Here is a 27201-nt window from a genome sequence, read left to right as displayed (position 1 = left end):
GCCAGAGCCTCTTCACCCTCCTGGGAAAGGACTTCTTCCCAATACTGCATCTAAACCTGCTCTGCTGAAGCCGTTCCAAACCCCAAACACTTCACTTTCCTCACACAGATCATTCCCAGACTAACAGGAAAGGTCCCTTCACCCATCCCATTAAAGCAATAACCACAAGAAGAAAGTAAAATGTGAAAGTGCTCCAGAGCGCAAAATATTTTATTTAAGAATTTACAGTGTCAAATCTTACACCTAGGAAAGACAGCTACTCCCAGCTCAGGGGGAGCCTCCTTGAATGAAGTTGTTTGGCAGTCTCTACTGAAAGGAGAGAATAATCAGCAGCCTGGCTGGACTAGAGGAAAGCCAAGTGTCTGATTAGGTTTCAATTATAGAAAAGTAAACCACACTGACTGCTGCTGTCCATGTTGGGAATTGAGAATGGACCAGCACACAAAGGTTTCTAATCCCCCCCAAATAGTTTAACTTGGGCTGCATACAAACTTTTTGGGACATAGATAAGGCTATCACAATCTTAGAAAAGTGGTGTTATTCAGGAAAAGGAAAAAAACAAACAAAATACAACTGGGGACAAATACTGGCAATTTCACATTCATATTACTTCTACTCCTGGGCAGAAATTCAAGTAAAATCAAATAATTTGGTGGCAAGTTCTAAATAAAATATGGCCTAATGATTTAATAAATATTTAAAGTTTATTTCTCTCTTTGCAGATAATTCAGATTCTTCAGTGAATATAAATGCTGCATACCATGGTTTTCAAGATTTCCTATATTAAACCTAAAGATTTTGAAGTCCATCTGTAGAGGTCTAATCCATCTACTTTTAGTATGAAATTTAGCTGTTAGCTATTTAAGACCTTGGTTATTTTAGTAAGGGAGATTCAAGAACGGATTATTACACTGAATCTGGCACTCCCAAAAGGAAAAAATGAACAACTTTCAAGCTGTTACCCCCCAGCTGCAGAGTGCCAGCAGTTTGAGAGAAAGCAAAGTAACCGTATTGCACTTAAACGAACACTCACTCGTCAAGAGAACAGCGCTGGCTATGATACAGAGCTCCTTCCCACTATACACTTGGCTTTACAGGTAGTCTAAACCACAAACTACATACAGACTAGGAAAGATCCAAATCAAATCAGGATTAGATTACAGTCACAGTTTTCATTCAATAGAAGTCGATTTATTTGGATGAGCTGTGGCCCCCTCCCGCCTGCCCAAAGGCAAACCAGCACGAGGCAGCTCCTGGGGGAGCCTCTCCCAGGGGAACATCACTGGTTCCACACTCTGGCTGATTGTGCATGGTCCTCTTAAGGCCACAGTGTTATCTTACAATGTGGACATGTTTGTTTTGTTTTTTTTTTTACCCCTGCTGGGAGGGGAGCATCCTTCAGAAATTAAGGAATCCCTGAAACTACGTCTCAGAAGGTCACGCTAGTAAGGTTTAAAATAAACGTAAGGAATAAATTGCCTATGCAATTTACAAACAGGTTTTGTAACAGACAGCAACTATTTCCTCTCTTGTGCCTATTCTTTTCTCACAGCAAAGCTATTTCTAGCCAGGTTTTGAAAAGGAAAAGTTACATATATTTCATGTTTGGTAATGGTTTGCGTAGATGAGGTGCAAGCATGAAAAAGATCACCCATCATCAGATTTCTGTCCTGTCAACTGCAGCTGATAGCACGTGCCATAAGGCTGAAGAGTTCTGTGCATACTCAGAACGTGAGTAAGGACTCCAAACACAAAGCCATTGTATTCTACTTCAATGTTGGATACTTCCTCTGTCCAATTCTTCCCAGTCTTGAACTTCCAGTGGCTGCAGGAGACTGAAAGAAGAACAGGGATAAACAAAATGTTCTGTAAAAGTATCGTGCTGGAGACAAAAATGGAAGAAATCTGGAATAAAGCTTTGAATGGGAACTTGTTAAATTGAACAGGTGCCAGAGTGATCTTTGTGCACATTTAACACTCTGTGTGCAACAACCCAGATCAAGCTGATAAAGCACAAAATCATGTTTTGTTCAAAGCATGGAATCAGACTAGTTTGGGTCAGAAGGGACTTTAAAGCCCACCACATTCTACCCCCTGCCATGGGCAGGGACAATTTCTGCTCTCCCAGACTGCTCCAAACCCTGCCCAGCCTGGCCTTGGACCCTTCCAGGGATTCAGGGGAAGCCACAGCTTCTCTGGGAAATGTTGGATAAGGAAAAGGAAAGATGAGGCCTTCACTCACTTGTGCAAATTGAGAGGGGTTGTAGAACGGTACCGCCCCTGCTGAAGGTGCCCCCGAGGGTGGAACAGCAGCAGGCTGGGAAGAGAAAACACTGAAATGAGACAAGGGCTGAGAGGAACTCCAGTGCCTCTCAAATGTGGTCTGCTAAGTTATACAGAGCAAATATTCACAGGAATAATGCCAACAACATGGAGAGCACAGCCGATTGGAACAACTCCAGAGTGCTGGTACAGTTTGCATCCAGATCTAGAACAGGGCTGGCTTAATGTAGGAGTTGGCCAAACAGTGGCACATGCATCAACTGCAAGGAGCTCTGCAGGTCCAAAGCATGCAAAACCAACACAAGACACCAGTGCAACTCCACTCAATTAGTACCTTCTGCCTTTGTTAGTACACACCTCAGGACTTGCCCCAAAATAAACATTCTATGTCAGGTTTTGCTTTATTACAAAATATCAGAAAGGTTTGTGTCACCCCTCTGTGGTGACCCCACAGCTCTGGAACTTCCAGCAGAGATGAAGCATTCCTTTAATTCCTACAGGGACTTTTGCAAATGGTTTATTACCAATTTGAGACTGGCAGCAGCAGAATGACCAAGTTTTGCTTGTATTGAGACTTTTTAGGAGTTTGGTTTTGTTGGAGGATGTTTGTTTAGTTTGGTTTTTTTTTTTTTTTTGTTTAAAATCAACTGATTTCTTTAGTATCCCAGAAATAAGATGATGAAATTATGTGAATCTCTTAGGAACATAAATAAAAAGCATGCCTGGATTACATGCACTCCCATAAATACACAAAACTGAAGACCCTGTTTGAGTGTAAAAAGGAACACTACATCATGATCTACTTTTAATGGTAATTCTGTGAAATGAGGGGGAAATGACTAAAAGTAGCATTAGTATTTGAGCAAATGCAAAATAAAGAGGGGAGGGGGGAAAGTAAGTAAGTTAACATAAATGAGAATGGCCAGCCACATGTACCTGATTAAAATGCTGGCTTACTTCACGTGATAATGAACTCATTGAACTAGAGCGCGAAAGCTACAAAACAGCAAGAACACACAAATACAAAAAAACACAAATAAAAAAAGTCGTCATGCATGTCACTGCCCCAAGCTTTCAGTTGTTTTATTTCATTGTCAAAGTCTCACTGCCAAAGGTTAAACCAACTTCAAGTTAAAGAAACAAAAAACGAAAACAAACGTAAAGGCAGAAGTTAGTTTAAATCAAAAGGACTTCTTAAAGCACAGAATTATGTAGGTATAGAAAACATTTAGTAGGAACAAAGGTCATGTTACTCTGCCTGGCCACACAGCAACTTGCTCTCCTTGTGTCCTGCACTTAATATTAGTGAAATTAAATGCATGCATGGAGGCAAGAAGAGACCCTTCAACTGCTACTGATATTTTACTCTGAAAAAGGCTTTTAATTGTACTTCTATAGGAAAAGGAGATCACAGAATGTAGGACATGGAGGCTGAGCTTCTCATATGGCCTTAGAGGTCTTTTCTGTATAATTCTGGAGGCAGTCATATCACATCTTGCCTGCTTATCAGCAACTGAATTAGTTACTGGCTGTTTTAGATGGCCCATTGTAAGACCACTATAATTAACTGTAAAAAGTCATTGTTAAATACTTTGCATCAAGCCTTACCTCGCCTGACTGGGAGCCATCAGGGTTAGGAACAGGAAGTCCAGATCCAGGAGGAAGGGCTGCAGGGTTTATGTACTGAAGAAAAACAAGGCACTTCTGTTTATCATCATTACTACAAGGCTATTTCACATTTCCCTTAGAGATCCCACTGGGCAGAACAATGTTACAGCACAGCAGGCATTTGTAACCTGCAGTGTAAGACTCTCCCCAATTCTCAGTCCCTTTCCTGCACCCATGGAAGCTGCAGCCCTGTGAAATTAGGAAATGCAACCTCCCACTCCCCTTTCCACTTGTATTTCTCCTCTCCTGTTCTTTAGGTAAAATGTTAAACCACAACCCCCACAAACACGCTTTATGGACTGTGGCTGTCCCACTGCTGCTCACAATCCTGAGGGGGTTGAAATCAGAACTTCGGGCTCTGCCTACAAGACATTCCTTGGAACCCACCTCTGGTTCCACAGCTGCAGCAGGGTCTGTGTTGGTTTGGTTTGCAGCTGCTGTGTGCTCTGCTGCTCCACTCCCTTCCACGGGCTGGGATTCCCCTGGAACTACAGAGGAAATAGGATTTAGCCAAGCACACCCCATAAACAGCCACAAACCCCCCCCCCCAATCCTATGCACACACCTGAGTTTGGAACAAACACGTTGGCAGGAATGGGCATGGGTGCCAGGGGGGCAAACAGGTCTGATGGTGCAGGAACAGCACCACTCGCCTTGGTTCCTCCTGGATTCAGGACATCCACATAACGGGCTCTGCTTCCAGCTAAACCAGAAACATGCAGAAAAACAGAGAGAACCCTTGTGTTTATCATGCCTGTGTCTAATTTGAACAGCTGCTGGTTAAAGCATCTTTCAGGATCAGGAAATAACACTCCAGGGATACAAACAGCAGTACCCAAGTCATGGTACTGTGACAGCAGGGCAGGAGCTGGGCACGAGCAGAGCCAGCAACAGCCACAGCTTCACTGAGCTGCCAACTGCTCCCAAACAACCCAGGGAAAGCCAGAACTTCTGCCTTCATGTTTTATGCAGGAGAAAGTCTTCAAATATCAGCGCTGGCTGTTACCTGCTCTCCTGGAGAACACGTTGACAGAGGCACCAGGTGGGCCTCCAGGCCCCGGGGGAGCAGCCTGAGCAGCTTTAGGAAATCCTGTTGGAGGGGGTGGAGGAGGTTTACTCTGCAAGGAGACAAAAAAATTCCAATCACATCATGGTCTGATGTCACACATTTTAATCCAAATTCAGTGAAAAGCAGCTCTTAAGAGACAATAACAGGCTAAAGAAAATGGTGTGCCAAGTACAGATTTTTGCTTTCCACTTGGAGAAATCATGAGGACTTGGATTTTTACCTCTTCTTCAGGTTCATCCAGATTAACCCAACGTTGTTTCTGCTCATCCCAAACAATCTAAAAGAAAATCACAGTCAAAAACAAAGAGCTCAAAGCAAGCTGCTAAAAAAGTTTAAAATAACCCTAACTTTTATTTTTTAAAGCTAGTCTTAGAATAAGAATAATCTTCAAAGTTTTACAATCATCAAAACAATGTTCATCTGTCATCCAGGAGAACATTAGGAACAAATTCAAGTGTATAAAGGTTTTTGTGATTCTTGGGGTCTTACTGATTTATTCTTGTCATCTGGCAGGTGAGCCTCATTCTTTCCTTTTCCCATCAGCCAGCGAAACCAGGTTCCACCACTCTAAAAACAAATCAAATCTTCTCAGTTATTCCTCTCCCTCTCAGTTAATTCTTGCCTCATTTTATAGGCAAGTTAAAAGAAACTTTCATGCAACAACACATTTTCTGACAGGGACATCAACTCTGAGCCCAGAGTTGCAACTAATAAGTAGAAATAGTTTAGTCAGGACTTCTTAAGTGCAGTGAACCAGGAGATACCACATTTACCAACAAATCTCCCCCAGCTGTAGGTACCTTTCTAAGAAAGTTTACCTTTCTGGGTGCTGCCTCCTTTTTTGTTTCTTTTTTAGTGTCTTTCCCTGCAGGAGCAGAGGGAGGAGGAGAGGGTTGCTTGGCTGCAGAGTTGGATCTCTCTCGTCCCACAGAATGAGCAGAGGACTCTGAGGTTGTTCGGGACCTTCGCCCATAGCCCTGGGTGACAAACACACAGGAAAGCAAAAGCTGTCACTGCTGCAGTGATGGATCACATTCCACCTTGCTAAAAACAATCCTTCTTTGAAAAATCCATAAAACAGATCTAAAAGTTCATACAAAATAAACCTTAAGATGGATCTTGGTCCTGCTGCCTGGTTAGATATAAAGCCAGGACATAAATGCATAATAAACAAGCAGATAAATATCTGACACAGCATTAATTTTTTATCAAGATTTTCCACACAAAGACATTTAATCTGGTTCTTTGGGGACTTCCAAAAACCAAGCTTCAAGTCTTGCTGAAGAGCAATAGAGAGCCCCCAAATCCTCTTGCGCTTGCATTGTGCTGCAATGCAGCTGAAGAAATGTGTGAAATGACAGTACCATGTTAGCCATCCTGCCATAGAAATCATCCTCTCTCTGCTCAGGGAAGGAGTTTTGTGAAGGAGGCTCCGGGGCAACTCTCTGCATTCCTTAAAAAAAAAAATTAGATTATGTTAGCAGGGACACACACCAACAAAAAAACCCATAAAAAACACCAAAGCCCCCAAGCCCCACAATAGTTTTAAGGCAAAAGTTTTCACCAGTTAGCACCAGAGTCTTGTGCTAGGGAGAACCTGGTCTTTTAAAGAATAAGAGCTGCAATTGCTGTGGTTTTTTTCCTCTTCTGTCTGGGTTTGTGATCTAAACACAGGCCACAGCAGGCTGAGGGATGTAACCATCAGGATGGAGCAGTTAAAGGTTCCTCACATCTCAAACTCTGCCAAACTTAAATTTCCTTCTCTCCACATGTGTCAGGCTCTGCTGTCACAGAGTTAAAACTTATCAGGGTCCTAGAAACTCATGTCCAGAGGCAGAAATCCCTGATATGCCTTGGAAATCCCTTGGAAACAGAACTGCCAGTCTCACTGCACTCAGAGATTACCTGTCAAGGTCTAAATCATCATCTGCTGAATCTGACCTCTCTTTTAAAGCCAAAAAAGCAGGATGAACATTACAACTTTCTACAGATGTTTCTATACCATTACATGGTGTTTTTAAATTTAATTACCCAAAACACGACTATTTTTTAAATACTGAATTATTCTGAATTATTCCCAGAAACACTTCATTCCCTTTCTAAGGAAGGAAAGCTGTTTATTAAGATCCCAGACCTGTTTCCAGGTTTGTCTGCTCTTCTGGCTGTGATTCCATTTCTTGTGGTGGCCCTCCTGGGGGTAGTGTTGTTCCTAAATAGAGTGGGGCTGGTTCAGTTCCATAGGGATTTGAAAATCCTTGAGATGCAAAGCCAGGTCCTGGGCCAAGAGACTGAGGAGCCACTGGGTAGAAGGGGACACTTCCCTGGTCACCAGGAGGAATCATGGCAGCTGAGCCATCAAGGACAGCCTGAGGTACTGCAGCATGAATAAAAAACAGAGTTCAAATTCATTCCAGTGTGAACCTTTTACCCTAGGAATGACACAATGCAGAAGTGAAATCTCCCCACTCCATCCAGCCTCTCAAGTGGTTTCTTGTATCAGAAACCCAAACCCTTTGTTTTCTCTCGGTCATAAAGGATATGAAACACCAACCTGAAGGCATCAGCTGCACGCTCTGCATCTGTTGAGCCATATTGGGTAACAGGGATGCCAGCAAGGCATTTTCAGCACCTGGCCCCACGTCACGGGCACCTCCCCCATCACACTGACTGGCACGGTCCAGCTCAGAGCTGGGAGTGCTGCATTCATAGGGAGGGGGAGTGGATCTGTCTGTGTTATAGGCTATTGCACCCTCCTGCAGGAAAAAAACAGGTATTACTAACTCATCTGCACCAGACATTCAGTTCATAATCAAAGGAACACAGAGCAAAGGAAATCTTAGGTGTGAAAATGGTTTTTTAGCGTTCAGTCAAAGAAAAATGAGTTGTCAGCCATTTATAAGCCAAGATCAACCAATAATTTAAAGGGTTTATTTGTTTTTAAATTGAAACACAGTTAATTAGCTCAGGGCTCCAATTTCTAACACATCTCTTTAAATAGACAATAATTATTTCCACTGTTATAATCCAGCAACACCAATCCACACACGAGATATTTTTATGGCAAGCAGATCCCCTGATGACTGCAACCTAATGAGTCTTGCAGTTCTCTCTGCATCATGGTATTAAGAAAAGCCTGTCTCTCATAATTTTAATTATTCTGTATTGAATCTCAGGACACTGAAGTGTGGTAAATTCACTTGGTTTCCACCATAACATTTGCCATTTAGGACGTGAATATATAAGGTCACTCCCCGTGTTTCTGTGATTAGCAGTGTAAACAAAACCATTTTAAAAACTGGATTTGAGATATTTCTATGGCAAGCAGATCCCCTGATGACTGCAGCCTAATGAGTCTTGCAGTTCTCTTTGCATTATGGTATTAAGAAAAGCCTGTCTCTCATAATTTTAATTATTCTGTATTGAATCTCAGGACACTGAAGTGTGGTAAATTCACTTGGTTTCCACCATAACATTTGCCATTTAGGACGTGAATATATAAGGTCACTCCCCGTGTTTCTGTGATTAGCAGTGTAAACAAAAGCATTTTAAAAACTGGATGGACACTAATCCTTTACAGGGAATAATTCATGCTGAAAAGCACACACCATACCTTGATCTGTCCATCCACATGTCGAAGTGTCACTAACCAGGAGGGTTCAATAAAAGATTCCTGTTCTGGTTTTTCTTTTATCTGAGGGTCGAACAGGCGCAGCTGGGATGACATCTGAGGAAAGGAACCATTGCAAAGTGTGAGTTCATCAGCCACAGCTTCCCACCTACGATATCCAGCCACAAGCACTTCATTCTTCCTCATGTTACCTGGATTAGCTGGGCAATCAGCACAGGGGAATAGTAATGTGGATCTTTGAGGACAGTTCTGGAAATCACTTCACAGTAGTGGAAAGCCTGGGCAGCGAGGCCCATCTCAGCCAGCCGACAGGCATAGATGAACTTAAAAACCTGGGCAGGCAAGCAGGACAAATAAAACAAGTGATCACAACACCCTGGGTGGTAACAAATAAAAAGCAGAGTGACATTTCAGCTGAAAGCTCAGATATCTCATGATCACATCTAAAATTAAAGGAAAAAGCATTCAATTCTCCTCTTCCACCTAATGCATCCAGTGGAAGTTGTCTATTTATCTACAGCCAATGCCAGCAAATTCTGCTGGATTTTTCTTTTGGAATACAGAATTACAATTAATAAAACTAAAATTCAGAAGTTCAGGATGCAGAGATGAAAAAAGTGAGAACAAAAAGACAACAGGAAAACAGCTATATGGCATTACTATCCATGAACATTTCATGTTATAACAGAGAAAATATTTGCCCCACTGACTACAGCACATGAGAGATTAAAGCATGACATCTGCCAAAACAGAAACCAAACCAAAACAGGAACAGCTCCTCACCTGGAAATTGGGCAAGCAGCCAGGCTGACTTCCCAGGGACTGTGCATACTCATAAGCTTCTGTTCTTTGAATGGCTTCATTGGTGGCAAACTTTAAAAATGGCAAGCTGTTTCAAACAGGAGAAGAAAAATATTATTTGAGCTGATAAAGACAGATCTATCACTGTCAGACACACAGCTCTGTTAGACACAAAATATCAAACACTTCTACAAGACAGGACACCAAATAGTTATCTCAAAACCAGCTAGTGAGGATAAGGGGAACAGTGCAATTCAGTCTTTCAAATTTTCATTGCTGCATCAGGAAAGTTGGGTTTTAAAAAAAAGAAAGTCAAACCTGTGATTTGATCCAATTAGGACAAGCTTTGTTGTCTTCCTTGTGTAAACTCCAAACCCAACTTGGGCCATAAGGTAACAAAAATGAGCAGCATCCAGCAGGCCTTTAGAAGCTGTAGAGAAACAAAGGACAGAGCTCAGGATATTCCAGTGGCACACTCAGTGTCCTGTATTGCATTCAAATGCCTTCACAATAGAGACAAGCCCACATAAAACTGCTCCACTTTATATTTTATAAAGAAATTGCCTGTTTTCAAAAAAAAAAAAAACAGGCTGAGCAATCAGAGCTTTTCCTTCAGTCACCACCCTGTTCATCACCCCAGGTCACCACCTTCAGTGGTGACATTCAGTCACCACCCCAGAGTTACCCAGAGTGTCTCCCATGGTTGCAATGGTCCTGGATTCCAAGTCCACGTTATTGGTCAAGTTGGATAACACCATTGCTAGATGAGGCCTCCAGTCTCCCCACTTCTCATCTCCACAGCACTAAAATGACAAGAATTACTAGGTTAAATCAGTGATTTGAGCTCTGCATGGTTAAGTGTTTCAACCTAAAAAGGACCAAAACAACTTCTCTGACATTGTGGGAAAGGTTTCTGTTGGGAACTCCACTCCTCCCTGCAGCTCCCAGTGAATCTTACCGTGGATGCAGCTGGCATCCTTCCAGACATGAGCTGGTAAACAGTCTGCAGAGGGTCATTAATTGGGAGGCTGTTGGCAAATCTACAGAGACATGGCAGAGAAAAACAAAACACAGACGTGGGGTAAGCAGTTAAAATGTACTTCAGCTCTCAGTGGCAATTAATCTAACCTAGCTCAAGAGAAGGAAGTGCTGTGTGAAAACACTACACTGAAGAGGAAATTACCCAGTGGATGATGTTCAGAAGTAAAATATTACCAGTAAAATATTAACAAAATTGACAGGTGAGTTTTTGCCGTTTTTTCCAAGCAAGGCCACAGATGACATTGTTGAAATATTCCTTACATGAGTCAGGTGGCAGAGAACAACTTCTCAGGTGTAAATTTATAGCCAGAAGACCCCAGAATAAAAGGTAATCATTAACAAATAAATACACAGGTAAAATTAAACCATTAACTACTACGGATAACCCATGATTTTGACATTCACCACCTCATTAGCAGAACAGGCAGCCAAATGTCACTAATCAAAAGGCAACCCAGTACCTGGTCATCACTCTTGCATGTGTCCTGCTGTCCATTTTGCTGGCAAGGAGCAGAGCATGACCCCACAAACCATGCTTCATGGCAGACTCCAAAGCATCCTAATAAAAAACAGAGATGATTTTCCTGGGAATAACTTCACATATTACTCACAAAAACCAGTTTTACAGGAGTAATTTGTGATCAAACCAAAATATGTTTAGATAAAAGCTAACACACTGTACTTTTGTTTTAGATTATGAGCTGTAGGGTATGAATTTCTGTATCAGAGCAGTACAGTGCCATGAAATAGTGGATGCACTACAAAAATAAGTAGCAGCACAGGCACTCACTTTCTTACGGCCATAAAGCAGCAACTCCCTGAATCTCTCAGTCTCCTTCTCAAAACTGTCAACTGTGGTTACGAGATTATCAGTGAGGAACGAGAGCTGGGCTTCACCAGATTCCTCTTCCACTTGTTCCAAAGCCTCATTAGTGAAATCAATCAAATTTGCTTCATTAGGGGACTTCCCAGGAAGCCACACCGTTTTGTGATCTCGGAGCAGAAGTTCAGCCAGGTCTGTTCCCACGACGGTCTGTGTGTGTGCAGAGGAAACAAAAATTGAAAAAGCTGTTATTTCAGCACTGCCTGCATTTTATTTGGCACTTCAACAGCAATATGTGAACATCAGCACCTCCGAGCAGCTGAGGGTGAGTGCCCAGTTTAAACATTCCTTCAGTCTGTGCCATATTCAAAGATCAGTGACTGGAACACAAATTCCTGATCCTGGCACAAAAACTATTTGTGTACAAAACACTTTAGGATAGAGAAAAACTCCAGCAGTGAGACATACCCCATTCTGCCTGCACAACAGTACAATAAAGTCCCAAAGAAGACTCGCAGATTCTTTGTCAATTAAATTTTCATTCTTAAAGCACTGTGCAGCTTTACTTTGTGCAAAATTAATAACATCCACTTTATGGGTCTCATCCCTGAAAAAAAAAAAAAAGTTTTTAATGAGACAAATGTAAACATTCAGGTCATTATTTGTGATTACTCTGAAGAATAAATTTAAAGCTCATGTATTATTTAAGCAGGTGAAAAGCCACAAATATTTTAAGTCAGTTTAAATCCTGTAATTTGCAATGAAGAAATAATTTCTGAAAGTAGGAAAATTATTTCTGAAAACTGTGGGAACATACTTAGCAAGAGGACCAGGAAAGGCTCTCATCTCTTCTTGCTCTGGAGAATGTTGTAACATAGTCTAAAATACAAATATAATCCATAAGAAATTCTTGTAACTCCAAATTTTGCTTTTCACCAATAAAACCCCCAGAGCTGAACATGACCCATCATGTAACCAAGCCTCTTAAGCAAAATTTAAGGATGATTTTGTCACAACCTGCACAAGGATGATAAATTATGAAATCCACTTTACATGCAATTACTCTGTACATCTTCCTGAACAAAATTATAAGGAGCTGGATGATCTCATCATGACTAAGTCATCTCTCAGAGGAAAGGAACTTTTAAATTTACTGTTTTACTTATGATTACAGCCCAAACAGATAAAGATACATGCACTGACAAAAAAAAAGAGACATCAGGAAGTTATAGATTAAAATTCCCCCTTTCCCTTCCAAAAGGAAGACCTTTATTCCATTAGTTCCCATTTTTCCTTTCAAACTTTACCTCCATGCTGTGGATTTCAACCAGAGCTGGCTGACCCTCAGAAGGCAGGTTTGGCAGTGCTTTTATTAAGAAGCCCCCAGGCCCAAACCTGGCACAGATATGAGGCACTGAAAATTTCTCGGGTGTTGAGGGCCTTAAAGGTGCTGAAATGGGGAGAAAAGACAAAATAAGAACAGGTAACCTGCCCTGCAGCTAAGCAAACTTGCTGATGTATTTCCCCAATTCAATAATCCTGCAGTGTTAGTGGAGAACACCCCGTTATTGAATTTGGCTGAACTTTGTAAGAAACAATCAGCTCCTTCATAATCCCAAAGTCCCAAACCTGAAGATTTGCAGTGACTAGAACAAAACTAAACTCCAGAACTTTAAAATCCAGTTATTTTTTTGCAATGCAGGGGCTTTGACTGTTAGCATCAGACACATTCCTGTCACCTCTGTACCTTTACCACATCTTCAAAGAGCTAAACAGACATCAACGCTTTGGCCAAGCTTTTCCAGAGAAAGCGTTTCGTTCTATAGCAAGGCTTTCCCTCCCTCCCCGTGTTCCATACCTTGCTCCACAGCTGACCAGCCTGTTTCAGCAGGGTAGCCATAGTCTGGGAAAGGCTGCTGTCCATCAAAGCCGGGGTCATACCCTCCGTAGGGATAATCGGCGTGCAGCGGCACCGCCGGCGCAGCGGGCTCGTAGGCACCGCCCGTTAGATCCTGATTGCTCCTGTACAGCTGGCTCTGGGCAGGGCAGACAAGCCAGGTTAGCTGGGACTTACACAGAGCATTCCTTCCTGCCTGCTTCCACTCCTGAGCAACAGGCTCACTGCACCAAAGACCCCCGTGTGACCCTTCTGTGGTAATTAATCTTTGTGTCTACTCCCCCAGTGATTTTACCATGATTTGATCTGTTCACATCCAAGCATGATCAGTTCTCTCACAACAGAATTTCTATGTGCTTTCACACACAGAATTTCTGTGTGAAAAGTCAAGATTATAGCACCAGTTCTGTTACCAGCCACTGTGGGTCAGAATGAATGTTCACCTCTGCCATAACAGACAGAAAATCCCAACTGAAAAACCCCAACAAATGCCAAATGACAGCAAGTGCCTAAAGATTAATGCCTAAATGATTTCCAATGCTGCTTCAAACATTACTAAATGAATTGGAATTAGGACTGGAAAAGTACCTAAACTTCCAAGAAACACGATGAACCAAGTACAGGTGAAATGACCCATTACATGAGCAAAACCTGTACCTCAAAAATTAGCCAAATATTCTCCGAGCTTTTCACGTATCTGTATTTGTGGTGTAGGTGGATGAGTAATCATTTAGCTTTGGTTTTTGCTTTTAAAGTCCAAATAATGTCATACAAATATAGAGTTAGTTCTTTAATACATCCCAAGTTCAGCAACACAGCCAAGCTTGTGATGAGAAAAATGACACGACACAAAGCTAGCCATGCTGTCCACCACAGGCAAGCACAGGGATGGCAACGTTCTCACAAACAGCAAATGGATTCAGTAGAAGAAATTTTCCATTTTTGTGTGTGTGGCAACTTGCACAGCTGAGTGCTGATTTTGCTTAAAGTTCTCCTGACAACTGTGACAAACACTAAGTTCAAAACCGTATCACAAAACAGCCTCAGCTTACGAAAGTTTTCAAAACACGCATTCCCCGGCCTAACCCCTGAAATATTTTCTTATTTTCTAATGCTTCAGCCACCCCCAGGAGAACAGGAGGCAGGCTGGTGTGTGCAGCTGGAGCTGACCTGCTGGGAGCGAGAGCTGAAGCTGCTGTGGTGGCTGTGCACGCTGCGGGAGCTGCGCAGGCTGTGGCCCGAGTGCTCGCTGTGCACGCTGCGCCGCTCAAACTCGTCCCCGTAGGGATCCCTGGGGGGCTCCGTGTCATCGTCAAAGCTGCCGGTGAAACGGGGGTCGTACCTCCAGTTATCCTCGTATCGCTCGTTCCTGAGGGACACACGGAGCTGGAATGAGCTCAGACACCCACGGGACTGAGGGAGGAAAACTGGACCTTGCTCCAGAAGGCTCTGAAATCGCTGCCTACACCGAGGTTGTTGTTGCAGTAAACAAACTGACCTTCCTTCACGGAGTTCGTCCAGATTATTCAAGATCGAGACCAATGTTATACTCAGAGTGTGTTCTGAAAACCCACAGTGTTCAACTGGTCTAAAACAAGTGCTGCTACCTTCAGTCCCTCTCTCAGAGTGATGTGACAGCTCATCTGGCTCCCCTCAATGACCTACGTTAAAGCTACGGAAAGAACTAGCAACACACACACACACACACACACACACACACTAGCAACTACACTGTGAAATATGTGTAACACTGCATTCTAACTGCCTGCTCCAGAGAATCTGCTGCCCCAGCTCTGCAAAGAGCACTGGAGAACGTGGATTGACTGGACAAACCTGCTGCCATATGGATATGCTTCTCTCTTCTGGTAAGGGTTGTGTTCAGCATCATACCAGTACCTCTGGTCGTAACTTCTGGGGTCTCTGTACCTGGGGTCATATGGGTATCGTTCCCAGCGACTTGGATCTTTGGGAAACAAAAAGAAATGGTTCACATATTGGTAGGTTTTGCCTATAATCTTTTTCTGCTTCTTTCTCTCTAATTACAAGCTGGTTTGGTCCTGAAGCACACAGCAAACCCAAAGCAATGTACTTAAAGCTACATAAATATGTCCACTCCTTTTAACTTTAAAAAAAGCTTAAAAAATCAATTTCACACCTTTCAGAGAAACATGGCTGTTAGAGTTAGTTACTCCTGAGGGGTCAGTGTTTGCCACCAGATCTTTTCTAACATCTTTAAAACTCAATCCTACTATTTGTTATGACATTCACAGAATCCCTGTGATCAGTCTGCAGAATGCCAAGCAAAACATCTCAGGATGTGGACAGATGTTGCTTAAAACCCTCCCAGGCACTACACAAGCAATTACCTCCAGACTCCCAACGCCAGCATGTCTCAGAGAGCGCTTAGATAATGATGGACAAAACCAAAATCCAGTCGTGAGTCAACTGCTGCTTACACCCACCTAAAATCCACTTTACAGGTTTGCCTTCAGGTCACACACCAAGGACACACCCCAGTGACAGGGAGCCTTGCAACACGTGGAACAAAACTGTTCTGTACCCTTACAATGGAGGGTTTGCACCAAGGAAAGGCAAACTGAAGAGTCAAGTGAGGAAAATCTTATGGAAAAAAATCAGAGTTCTTTTGGACACCTTACCTCCATAGTCGTAGGAGTTGGGGTAATAGCCTGAATAATAATCACTCCATCCACCTTTTCCATAATAATCTTCTGTATAGCCTTGCCTGAAAGAAAGCACACAAGTATAAAAAAAAAAGTTATTATTCCTCCTTAATTTCTCCTAAATTCAGCAGGAGGTAGGAAAAACTCTATGCCACAATTGATTAGACAGAGTTGCAAAGTTTAAATAATGCATTTCCATGAAACCAAAGAATCATAAAATAAAGACTTTACAACCCAATATACCACTAAATTGTTGTGTGCCATTGAAAGCTGACAGCCCTTAGCATGCAATAATTTAGTGGCTTTATAAACTGCTTTGGTGATAAGTTTAATTACTTACAGACAATTAATCACAAAAACTACTGCTATAATTAGCATCCTTTGAACTGTCTCGACAGAGAAGTCAATAATTTAACAATTCATTAAGAAATAATAGCTCCCCCAAATTTAACAGAGTTTTATTATACAGCCCTGATGAAGAAAATACTCATTTACAGAGCTGATTGTCCAAACAAGCACAAAAGCCTGGCTAAAACCAACACAGCAAAGTAAGAGTCAGTGCACACAAAAAGATGATTGCTTTGATGAAAAAAAGAAAGATGTGGCCATTATTTGAAATACCATGAGCCTTTATTATACATTTTCAGATCATCCTAGAATTTCTGAAAAAAGCCAGAGGATGAATGTTGGATGAAAAATGCAGTGTGTACATGTATGTGCACACACATAAATGTGTATGTAAATATGTATATATCCATGTATGTTTGCACCTACACAGGTGCATGGATCTCACAAACACACCTGTGCACACACACAGCAGGGGAAGGCATTTAATGGCAGTTTGGAGTGATGGAAACTTCCACCTTTCCCTACAACTGGTCCTACAACTCAGAGTGCAAACTCCAAAGTGGCCCAGCGAGTCCAGGAGTGTGGGAAGTCTGCTAACACAGCACTCACTCTGCAGAGGAGGTCTGATCTTATCAGGTCAGGTGTAGCCACCCAACCAGTCTCCCCAGTCTCCTCCAGAGAGATCTTATTCCTCTCTCCGAGCAGAGTTTACAAAGCTGCTTCACCATCACAGCACATTCAGGGCAGTTTCACACACACACAGCTCTGCTGCCCTGCAGCTCCACACCTCAGGCCCTGTCTGAGTGCACTGGCACTCGCACAGCAGCCCTGACACAAACACTTCTAACAGGCTTTGATCTGCCCACTGCCACGTACAGAAGCTTCAACCCCTTCTAAAAATAGCACCTCAGGAGAGTGCACACCAGGAAGTGCTACTAGAGGTTATCATCTCATTTCAAGAGCTCACAGCACACTGAAATTCACTTAAGAAAATGGTAAAAGTTATCACGTGGAGCTACAGCCATTGTTTAGTTCTTCTCAAGACCAAAATACATCTATAATCTTCTGGAGATGGTAAACAAAATGTGAGATGTGTAATTTGATCACTGCTCCATGAGTGAACTACCAACAAGAGACAAACACTACAAAGGGTTTAATCATTTCCAGACAGGTAACAGGAATTTCTCTGTTAGAAACTGCAAACCTCTTAGCAGATAACAATAACATTTTGTCATTAATTTGAAGTTCATATGAAGAACTTATACAATTATCATCAGAAAGCAGCAATCTCTTCAAGGTAATTTGCTGCTTCTTGCTTGAGTAGAGATTTAATCCTGCTTTTATTTAACATTTTCAAGTAGCATCTGAACACATCGTTCCCCTCTCTGAAATGTCTTTATTTTGTATTCATCAGACAGATCAAAGCTTTCAAGTTTCCCTAGTCAGAAGCTGCAGTGAAATGAGTGGGTGGGACATGCCCACACAGCACTTCTGCCACCCAGACCACATTCTGGGAGCTTTGTGAGGAAAGCTGAGCCGCAGCTGAGGGAATTGTCACACAAATGGACCTGACACAGCACCAGGATGCTGTCACCTGACTCACCACTCTCTTCTGAGCACCTGAACCACTGTGTATCCATGGTGCTGCAAGGCAAATCCCACCCCGTGTGCAAAACTGCCATTCATTAACAGGGGCTCCTGCTTAAGTGCCAGGCAGAAAATAAACGAGTATCGATCAATAATGCCATGGCCTGCACTGCTCTTTCACAGCAAACATCAGCACTGAGGCTATCACAGTGCCTTCCTGCCTGGCAGAAACACCAACCACCCCCAGAGAACTGAATGAAAGGAACAACAAGCAAGAGAAAAGGCTGGGGAACTGTATCCTTCCCAGCCACAGCATTTGATACCATCCCTCCCTAGGGCAGCACACACAGAGGCTCTGAATTCCTCCCTGTGGTTTATGCTGCAAAACTTCAACGGGCACCACCACGCTCCCTGCTTTGGGGTACCCAAATGCTGCCTCAGCTGAGGAATCACACACCTGGAGGAAGGTCTGTCAGAGCAGTGGCTGGCCCTGGAGCTGGGCCGCTCGGGCTCGGGGTAGCGGTAGCTGCCGGGCTCCATGTAGGCAGTGCTGCTGTCGTAGTGCCGGTACCGGGGGTCGTACTGCCCATAGCTGTCCTCCTGCAAAAGCACAGGCAAGGGAAGAGGCTTCATGTGGTTGTGATATTTTATGAAAATCCCTTTGCTAGGATTTTCTTCTCCTGAGAAGCTGAAGGGCCTCAGCTTCAAGTGTAAACAGTTTGTGATCTGCTGCTGTGGGATGCAGCAGGTGCTTCCTCGGTTGGTCCATGTGGGATGTTTCTGCTTGGTGGCCAATCCAGGAGGCAGCAGCTCTCGGGCTCTCTGGGAGTCACAGAACTTTGTTATTCATTCCTTTCTATTCCTGTCTTGCCTTCTGATGAATCTTTCTCTCTGTTCTTTGTAGTACAGTTATAGTGTGGTTTTTTAATGTAATATCTATCATAATATAATAAACCAGCCTTCTGAAATGGAGGCAAGATCTCTCCTTCCCTTCACCAAGTCCTGACTGCCCTGAAGACCCACGGTAATAAACAGTGACCCCAGACGTGACAGTAGCTTCACACCTCCAAAACTAACAGTTCAAAGCAAAAAACATCACCATTCACACCACAGCAGTGACACCTGAAGAGAGGCAGGTTAATAAACTACAGCTTAGCTTTTATTACTTTTTGTGGCAGAACTTATAGTCAAGTTATTAATATCCTAAACTTAAGGGAAAAAACTCATTATCTCTGGGCTAAAGGCATTTCAACCTCTCCACTAAACCATCAATAATTCAGGCAGCAGATAGGAACCAAGTTTGAGCGCCTGGACTGCCAACTTTTTCCAAAGAAGCAAACAAACTGCTGTGAGCTGACATCTGTGCCAGCTGGAATTGGTATCAGCAACCACTTAAGTTTCCATGATCTTTGCAGTGTCACTTTTGTTGCTGCTGTCTGCATTTCCCCTGCACTTCAACACTTCACGTGGATGCTCTGCTGAATGTTGATCGTGACACGACTGCTTAAATTCCTAACTCCAAAATGAAAATGAATAATACATACTAAGGGGGAAGAAAGGGAAAACCAGAAACTTACCATGTAATAAAGGTGAGCTGCTGTCCTGGGGTCTGCAGGAGGATAAGGTGGTGGATATGGGGGCTGGTAAGCATCGTAAGGATGTCTGTAGTAGTAGTAAGGGTTCTGGGGTGGACCAAAGGCTTCCTGAGGGGTCTGAGGAGGGGGTGGACGCTGCAGGTCTTGCTGCCCGTTGGGTGGCACTGCCTGAGCAGTGGTGGCAGGAGGGGCTGCGGCAGCTGGAGCACCTGGAGGCTGTTCTGGCACCGGCTGCTTCCCGGGACTCGTCTGCTCGTACCTTGGCTGGCCTGAGCCTGCCTCTTGGGGCCCCCCAGGCTGGGGACGGTTACCCAGCGCCTGGCTGTCCCCCTGCTGCACGGCTTTGGCCCCTGTGGAAATCTGGGAGTCTGGAGGAACTGAGGACTGCCCAGATGTTGGTGGCTGCATTTGAGCCGCTTGCATTTGTGGCTGGGGTGGCAGCGCTCCCTGTGCAGCTCGGTCTGCTGCAGCCTGGTGCTGCACATCCTTTGTCACCTGTTGATAGAAATGTTGCTTGTCAGGCACCTCGGGACGCACCTGACCAGCACCAGCTGCCTGTTGGGCTGGAGCACCAGAGGGTGACTGATTGTGCACCTGGACAGAATTACTTGTGCTGCTTTTCTCCAACGTCCGTGGCACTGTGAAGTCCAGCACTCCAGCAGCTTCTTTGCTACTTGATTGATTTGCAGGATTATTAGCCTGTGCTATGGAATTAACAGGGGGGACTAGGCCACTTGCACTTCCACTGGGAAGATTTGTCCCAGGAGAAACAGACGAGTTAGATCCTGGCTTGCTAGCAAATTCAGGAACAAGGCCTTCCACATTAACATTCTTTTGCCCTTCTGGAGTCAAATTAAGAGGTGTTTTCATAAGCAAGTTTGCAGGCTGATTAGAAGCAGCATCAGAAGAATTAACAGGACTTTGCAATAAATTATGTTTTAACAGATTAGTATTTGGAAGTGCATTAACTAAGAGAGATCCAACTTGCATCACAGGTAACGGCATGTTTTCCCCACCAGCTTGTGAACTTTGGGGACCCACGGCAGGCTTGTCCCCTACTCCAGAGTCCTTCATTGGCTGATTGTTTTCATTGTTGCTTAGCTGATTAGATAGAGAAATAGAAAAATTAATTGGCTGAGCCAAGTTATAGCTTTGATTAGGCTGAGCAATCAGGATAGGCTGATTTTGCAAAGACTCTGTAGGTGGAGAAGACAATAAACTTGCATAACCAGAACTTGCCTGAGACTGAAGTGCTTCCTCCTCTCCCATTTTGGGAGGATTCTCAAGATTTTCAAAAGCTATATTTCCATCCTGGGAGTGCTGCACAGCAATAGTCCCTGGTTTACATGGCTGCTGATGAGACAGGCCTTCTTCTGGTGGCTGAATGACCTCCACAGTCTGTTTGGCAGGTACGTACACCGCAGGAGCAGCAGGAGCTAGGAGAACATTTCCCCCAAAATTTGGTAACTCATTGTGAGCCCATAAAGTTGTTGCTGGGCTATCACACTTCTTAACTGCTCCCTGAGCTCTGGTTGAGGAGCGTCTCTCAGAGACTGATTGTATATTTTCCACAACAGGTCCAGAGTGCAGCGTGTTTCCAGCCTCCCCAGCGCCTGCAAGAGGCCCTGGGTGCACCTGAGGCATGTAAATTGTTTCCAGATTATCTGGTGGCTGTTCAAGATTGCCAGGGGATGCAGCAGGCACTGCCGTGTTCTTCTTGATATTCTTTTGGTTTGAGTGGTTCTCTCTTAATTCAACCACCATCTTTGCTTGGTCAATCTCTGCAGGTTTTATACCAACTCCGTGGGACCTCACAGGTTCAAAAGAACTATTTGCACTTGTCTGAAACACTCCTGTAGGCTTAGGAGGACTTGGAGTGGGAGGCTGGGATAGATTGCCATGGTAGTTCTTGCTGAGGTTTAGCTCACCTGAATCACCTCCCAGAGGAGAGGAGTCAATCTGTTTGAAGAAGCTGGCAGAGGATTCCTCATCAGGCTTCCCGATCTCCTGCTGGATAAAGGTACCGACCTGCTCTGGGGGCCGTGCAGAGCTGGAAGTGCTCCTGTGGCTGATGTTGCTGTAGTTGGAAGAGACGCTGTCTGGTCGGACAGGGGGAGGGAAGGAATCAGGTGCCTCCAAGTTTGGTCCTCCTTCAGCATGGCTCACAGCAGCGTTCTTGGGAAGCATCTGACCCGGGAAGGATCCGTACCTGTACGGATCGGGACCAGCAGCAGGGGAAGTGTTGATGTTCTGTGGTTCACTTGGCAGCACTTCCTGATTCTGAATGCACTCCAGGTTCTCCACATTTTCGTACTGGGACCCAGCAGCTGGGTCACCTACCTGTGCCTTGTCCTCACCAGCAAACAGAGAGTGCTTAGCAGCCTGTGCCTCCTGATGGCTGACAAGTTTAGGGAAGTACTGGACATCCATTCCTTTCTGTACCATCTCACCAGCTGAACCCAGCTGTGCCTGAGAGAGAATATTGGTTGCCACCTGCTGAGGATGCACAGGCTGGTGATACAGGGAGGCCGAATTTTGCTGGCAGGCATCAAACTCTGTTTTCTCCATTACGTATTTTTTTTCAGATGAAAGTATTTCTTCATTTTCTGCCTCATCCCCTTTGAAAAACATGGAGAGAGTTCCTGTATCTCGATCTGTGGGAATAGATCTATTTGACATTTCAGACGTAGCCGGAGACTGGTTTTTGGGGTTGTTTTCCTGAGCTGTGGGAAGGACAAAACCGGAGTCTTGCAAAGGCGGCTGTGGGTAAAACTGTTCCTGGTAAGGTTGGTTTGACCAAGGGTTAGTCATGTCTGTGTTCTGCCTAAACACATTTCCAGGCTGCATGCTGTTCATGTGATGACTGCTGTTTGCAGGGCCGTTCCTGCCATTCTTCTCAGAAGCAGCGGATAAAGGCGCTTGCACGATGTTTTGTGGCATACCTTGGTGCCCGGGACCCTGTGGGACATTTGTGTGTGGAGGAGGGTGAGAAGTGCCGACGGAAGGCTGAGAAACGTTACGAACGTCAGTCTGAGGAGACGGCTCAGGATAGGGCACAAAATTCCGAACTGGAGACTGCAGATTCCCTGGGACAGGCCTCCACTGGGGCCCAGGCTGCTGGGGAGGCGGTGGGAAGAGTGCTGCCGTGTTGGGTGCTGGAGCCGCATCATTTGGATCTCTGCCAACGTCGTGTCTAGCCCCAGGTTTGCTCGCTGCAGACACCATTCCGGGATGCACACTGAACGCATTCTCCACTGCTGCTCCTGGGTTATAATGCAACGGCGCTGCGGGCCCGCGCAGTCCAGGATCGGCGCCGGGATCTGCAGCGCTATTTATAACGTACCCCGGGGACGGAGAAGGAGCTGCAACGCTGGGAAAGCCGATCCCCGCCTGAGAGCCGGGAGCTGGCAGGGAGCCGTGGGGTCCGTGCGGGCCGTCCCCGGCGCGGGCGGGCGGCGGATGCGCGAGGGCTGGCTGCGGGAAGGCCGGGGCGCTGCCCTTGGATGGATTGTCCAGGGGGGAGCCCTGCGGGGTTTGCCTGCCGAAGGCAAACGGGTCTGTCACGGGCTGCACCGGCGCAGCGGCGGCGTTTGCCCGCTTGCCCAGAGGGCTGTTCCTCCAGTACAGGTTGCGAGCCACGCCGGCGGGAGGAGGAGGAGCCGCCCCCGGAGGGACAGGCTGCGGTGGCTGCTGCATGGTGGCCTCCCGGCAGGGTCACACGGTGACAAACCACGCCGAGGCAGTTCAGAGATTTCTTCTTCTGGCCTGCTGAGACAAGACAGGTGTAAGTCAGTTTCCTTTCTCACAATACGTGCAGCACTTAAGCAAGTTCTATTTCAGAAACAAAATCACTTGAAGAATTTGATGAGGAAAGTATCTCCCTTTTCTTCAGAATGCATGAGGAACTGACAGACTCCATTGTACCTCTAAACCCAGTCCAGCACTAATGAAGTGTAACGCTGCGTGGTATCAATGCACATTATTTAACAATTCTATTAAATAGATCCAAGTAGGATTAATGAAACACAGTTCAGACCCACGCCAGTGTTAAACCCTCCAGTGGTATCCCACTGTTACATTTCCCAGAAATATGCATCACAGACAGGACAGCAACCAGGCTGGAACAGAGCCTGCAGCACCACGGCCTGCTCAATTCAATTACGAAGAGTTGAGAAGTCACTATCTAACTCTAATTCTGTTAGAGATGATCTTCAGCCCTGCTGCACTGGCACTCCATGAGACTGGGCCTTTTCACAGGTAAGATGAGAAGCATCTCTAGAAGGAATTCATCAGATGTTCTCACCCTCAAACGTTTGGTTTAACCAGGAAAACATGGCGTGGCACAGTATTGTTATTTATTTAGAGAAAGGCAAGAGCATCTTCATCACAAATATTCTCTCTTCTAGATCAATGCTGCTTAGCAAAAGTGCATTTAAGGATAGAAAAACAATCAGCTACCCCCACCTATCAATGGCCATTCTCACTTCGACACCAGTGGGACTCTGGCACAGGATCAAGCTGCACTTCAGGGTGGAAAGGACACGCTTGGAAGTAATCCAACCCCAGCTCCAAACAATACCAGGCAGGAATCTGGTACACAGGAAGTTCAGTAAATTCATCAGGGTGTCTTTTTCAATTTTGTCACCTCTTAACAATCTGGGGAGGATGGAGGCTGACAAACCAGAGGAATTCATCAATGCTTAGCCAGTGCAGCTCAGTGAAGCCTTAGCAGCACATGATAGTCTTGTTTCCTCACAGTACACAACAAATATTGTTTACAATATGCAGAGTGAAGTACCCACAGCAATTGCTCCAAAGCAGATGCACTTCTGCTTATAAAAGAAAAAAGCTGGGAAATTCTTATCTGGGGTTCTTCTAAGGTTCAGCATCTTGTCAGTAAGAGGAATAAAACGGGAAGCCAGAAAAGTCAGATGTTTGTAATCAGGACCAAACTGTAACAGTTACAGAGAAGTTCAAATGCAAAGCACTTCTGGTTTCTTGTTATCAAAAATTCTACATGTATTTAATAAAGATTTATACCTAAAAAATTCCAATAAAAAGCACACAGCCACAGCACACAGCCTTTACTGGACATCAGCACAACTTCTCCTAAAGAAAAATGCCTCCAACAGCCCCGTGTATAATCCAGTCCCTCTTTCAGAGTGAACAGAGACTCTCCATTTCTCCCCCATACCCAGACTCCATAAATCCATGTTTTATTAAGCTGGGAAGGACAACACCAAAGCTCCATCAGTTCCATGCATTACTTGCATGTGCCTTCACCGTTCTTTCCTTCACAGCGGCTGGATTCCACCACGGAATGCTTACGAAGAGCTTTCAGGACTCTGCCATCTTTTCTCCCGTTCCAATGCTGAGGTGAAGGGTTTCCAGCTGGCCATGCTGACCAGCCTTGCTGCCAACCACGTTCCCAGGAAATCCTGCCTGAACACCCACCCCAGTTTCCACATGCTTAAGGAACCTCTGGCTGTTCTGGGCATCCCCGTGTCTTTCCCATCACGTTCTTTGTTGTGTTAACCAGATCTCAAAAACTCCTCTCTGCCCTCCAAATAAACACATGGGTTCATGCAGCATACTTTGGGCTGGAGAGGGAAAAGCTAATTAAACCATCTGCCAAGGCATTTATGTCCTGGAAAGCACAAACTTTACTGACCAAAACATTGGTATCTACTAAATATCTCTGTTTGTCAGAGAAAAGTTGTTTCTGAAATACAGCTGAGCACAAAAGCCAACTCAAATACCCACTCCCAAATGTCTAATGTGGACTTTACTCCTTGCAGAGCCTTATTTTAAAAAAAATCCCAACACTTTACCATATTTTTGTGACAGCCAGCACGAGTAATTAGCTAATAAAAACAAGTGTAAAGTCCTACTTTAAGGCAGAACCTGCCATTCCTCGAACAGGATCTTTGATGGTGCATGACAGAGGTTCAACCTGAGGGATCAGCTTCCTCAGAAGCAAAGTTAATATTAACAGACTGCACACAGTAGTAAAAGCAAGCCAGATTTGAGGAACTGAGTCCAAATAAAATGAATGTGCCCATGCCAAGTAATTTAAACAGAAGATAACTCAGTGCTACTGACCCTCCCTCGTGCCTGACCCAGGATTAACAGAAATGCTGATTTTAAGGAATTTAGAAATAACTATAAAAGCTAAGAGCAACCCACCCCTGCTTTGTATCGTTTGGAAATTCTCATCTTTCAGCTGGTTTATTAATTGATAAAGCAGAGCAGCCTGCTCAACATGAGTAACCAGGAGTAACAGTTGCAGAAGGTGTTCCAGGTGTACCAAAACACCATTGCCAAAGAGGAAAAAACCATTAAAACCCTCTAGACAAGGCCATAAAATTCAGTTCATCTGATGAGCTCTATAGCTTCATCTATAAAGAAAAAAATTCCTTTGGGGGCAACTAATTTAAACCTCTTAAATTAATTTAATCTAAATAAATCACTCTGAAACAGAATAACTGTGTCCATAAAGCAGGTTACAGAGGACTGATATTAACTCTCATCCTCACACATGAATCAAACAATAAATAACACGTTCACACACACAGATTCCTAGTGACCAAAAAAACCCCAAACAAACCAAAAAACAACCTTCTGCAATCTCAAATACAGGAACAGCTGGGAAAAATGAGATTTGCAGCTTTAAAACCACCAAGTACTTTTTCAGTTTTATCTCGTGCAGACAGCTGCACATCTGCACACGTGCGGGTGACAGACTGAACACATTCTGCATCATTCACTCTCCTGACAGATTCCTACCGGGCTTTTCCTCAGAAATCCAGAGCTACAAATGTTATCCCGTTAAAATGTAGCAACAGGACAATTTTTAAACAGGGCACAGGGCAGGTTTAATGAGATATCAGGAATAAATCCTTCCCTGTGAGGGTGGGGATGCCCAGAGCAGCTGCGGCTGTCCCTGGATCCCTGGCAGTGTCCCAGGCCAGGCTGGACAGGGCTTGGAGCAGCCTGGGCCAGTGGAAGCTGTCCCTGCCATGGCAGAGGGTGGAATTTGATGATGCTTAAGGTCCCTTCCAACCCCAACCAGCCCGTACTCCATCAGAACAGCTTTTTGGGAACCAAAAGCACCGAGGCAGCACAAAGCATTCCCGTTTATTCTGAAGGGAACCCAGCTCTCCGGCCCAGCAGGTGCCGAGGCTCCCCGGCACTCCTGAGTCAGCACCAGTTGCACCGACCTGGGGCACCTGACAGCCCGCAAAAACAACCCTGACCCGCCACCGCGGCTGTCCCAGGGGATACGCGACAGCCAACAGCAGGCGGAACCTTCTCCCTGCCGCAGCCCCGGCGCCCCGCACAGCGGCCCTGTCCCGCCGCCCCACTCGAAACCCCCGAACCCTGCGGGAAAAGCCCCGGGCAGCGCGGCCCGCGACTGCGGCAGCGCCTTCGCCCCTCCTTGCGGCAGCACAGCCCGCCCCAGCCGGGCCGGGGCCGAGCCGGGGCTGCGGGACCCGCCGCTCCCGCGCTGCCACGGCCCCGAGGCCCTCGCTGAGGCACGGCGGGTGGGCACCGGGGACACCGGGGCCCGCACCTCAAGCCCGGCGCTGCTCACGCAGCCCACCCGCGGTCCCGCGGCCCTCCCTGCGGGCGCACCCCGCGGTACCTGGCAGCCCCCGCCGGCCGAGGCCCCTCAGCAGCGGGCGCGGGCGCCGCCGCCCCTCACGGCCCCAGCGCCGGCCGCCGCCATCTTGGCACATCCGGCTCGGGGTTCCGCCGCCGCCGCCGACGTGTCACGGCG

At 45.2% G+C, this 27201-nt stretch overlaps 1 protein-coding gene across 4 annotated transcripts; it reads right to left on the bottom strand.

The window, feature by feature from the left end:
• Positions 1-176: 176 nt before the first annotated feature.
• Positions 177-27201, bottom strand: SEC16A (SEC16 homolog A, endoplasmic reticulum export factor). 4 transcript variants are annotated; one of them, XM_038156141.1, is made up of 32 exons: positions 27067-27201; positions 20661-23189; positions 19404-19916; positions 18284-18426; positions 15868-15953; positions 15044-15173; positions 14381-14579; positions 13172-13349; positions 12621-12763; positions 12131-12192; positions 11782-11920; positions 11281-11523; positions 10952-11049; positions 10408-10489; positions 10135-10252; positions 9768-9879; positions 9432-9537; positions 8840-8980; positions 8631-8744; positions 7572-7773; positions 7155-7394; positions 6385-6473; positions 5839-5997; positions 5510-5587; positions 5241-5297; positions 4958-5069; positions 4517-4654; positions 4339-4439; positions 3892-3966; positions 3220-3279; positions 2243-2317; positions 177-1835 (listed from the first exon to the last, which is right to left on the bottom strand). In XM_038156141.1, exons 2-32 carry the CDS (start codon positions 23115-23117, stop codon positions 1767-1769), a joined length of 6519 nt encoding a protein of 2172 aa, XP_038012069.1. In that variant the 5' UTR covers positions 23118-23189; positions 27067-27201; the 3' UTR covers positions 177-1766. The 4 variants fall into 4 exon arrangements, with proteins under 4 accessions (XP_038012069.1, XP_038012065.1, XP_038012066.1 ...); XM_038156137.1 differs by having other exon boundaries at positions 19404-23189; XM_038156138.1 differs by having other exon boundaries at positions 19404-23186.

This window comes from Motacilla alba, chromosome 17 (genome assembly GCF_015832195.1).
Source record: "Motacilla alba alba isolate MOTALB_02 chromosome 17, Motacilla_alba_V1.0_pri, whole genome shotgun sequence".
Lineage (NCBI taxonomy): Eukaryota > Metazoa > Chordata > Aves > Passeriformes > Motacillidae > Motacilla > Motacilla alba.
This window is presented reverse-complemented; position numbering and strand designations above follow the sequence as displayed.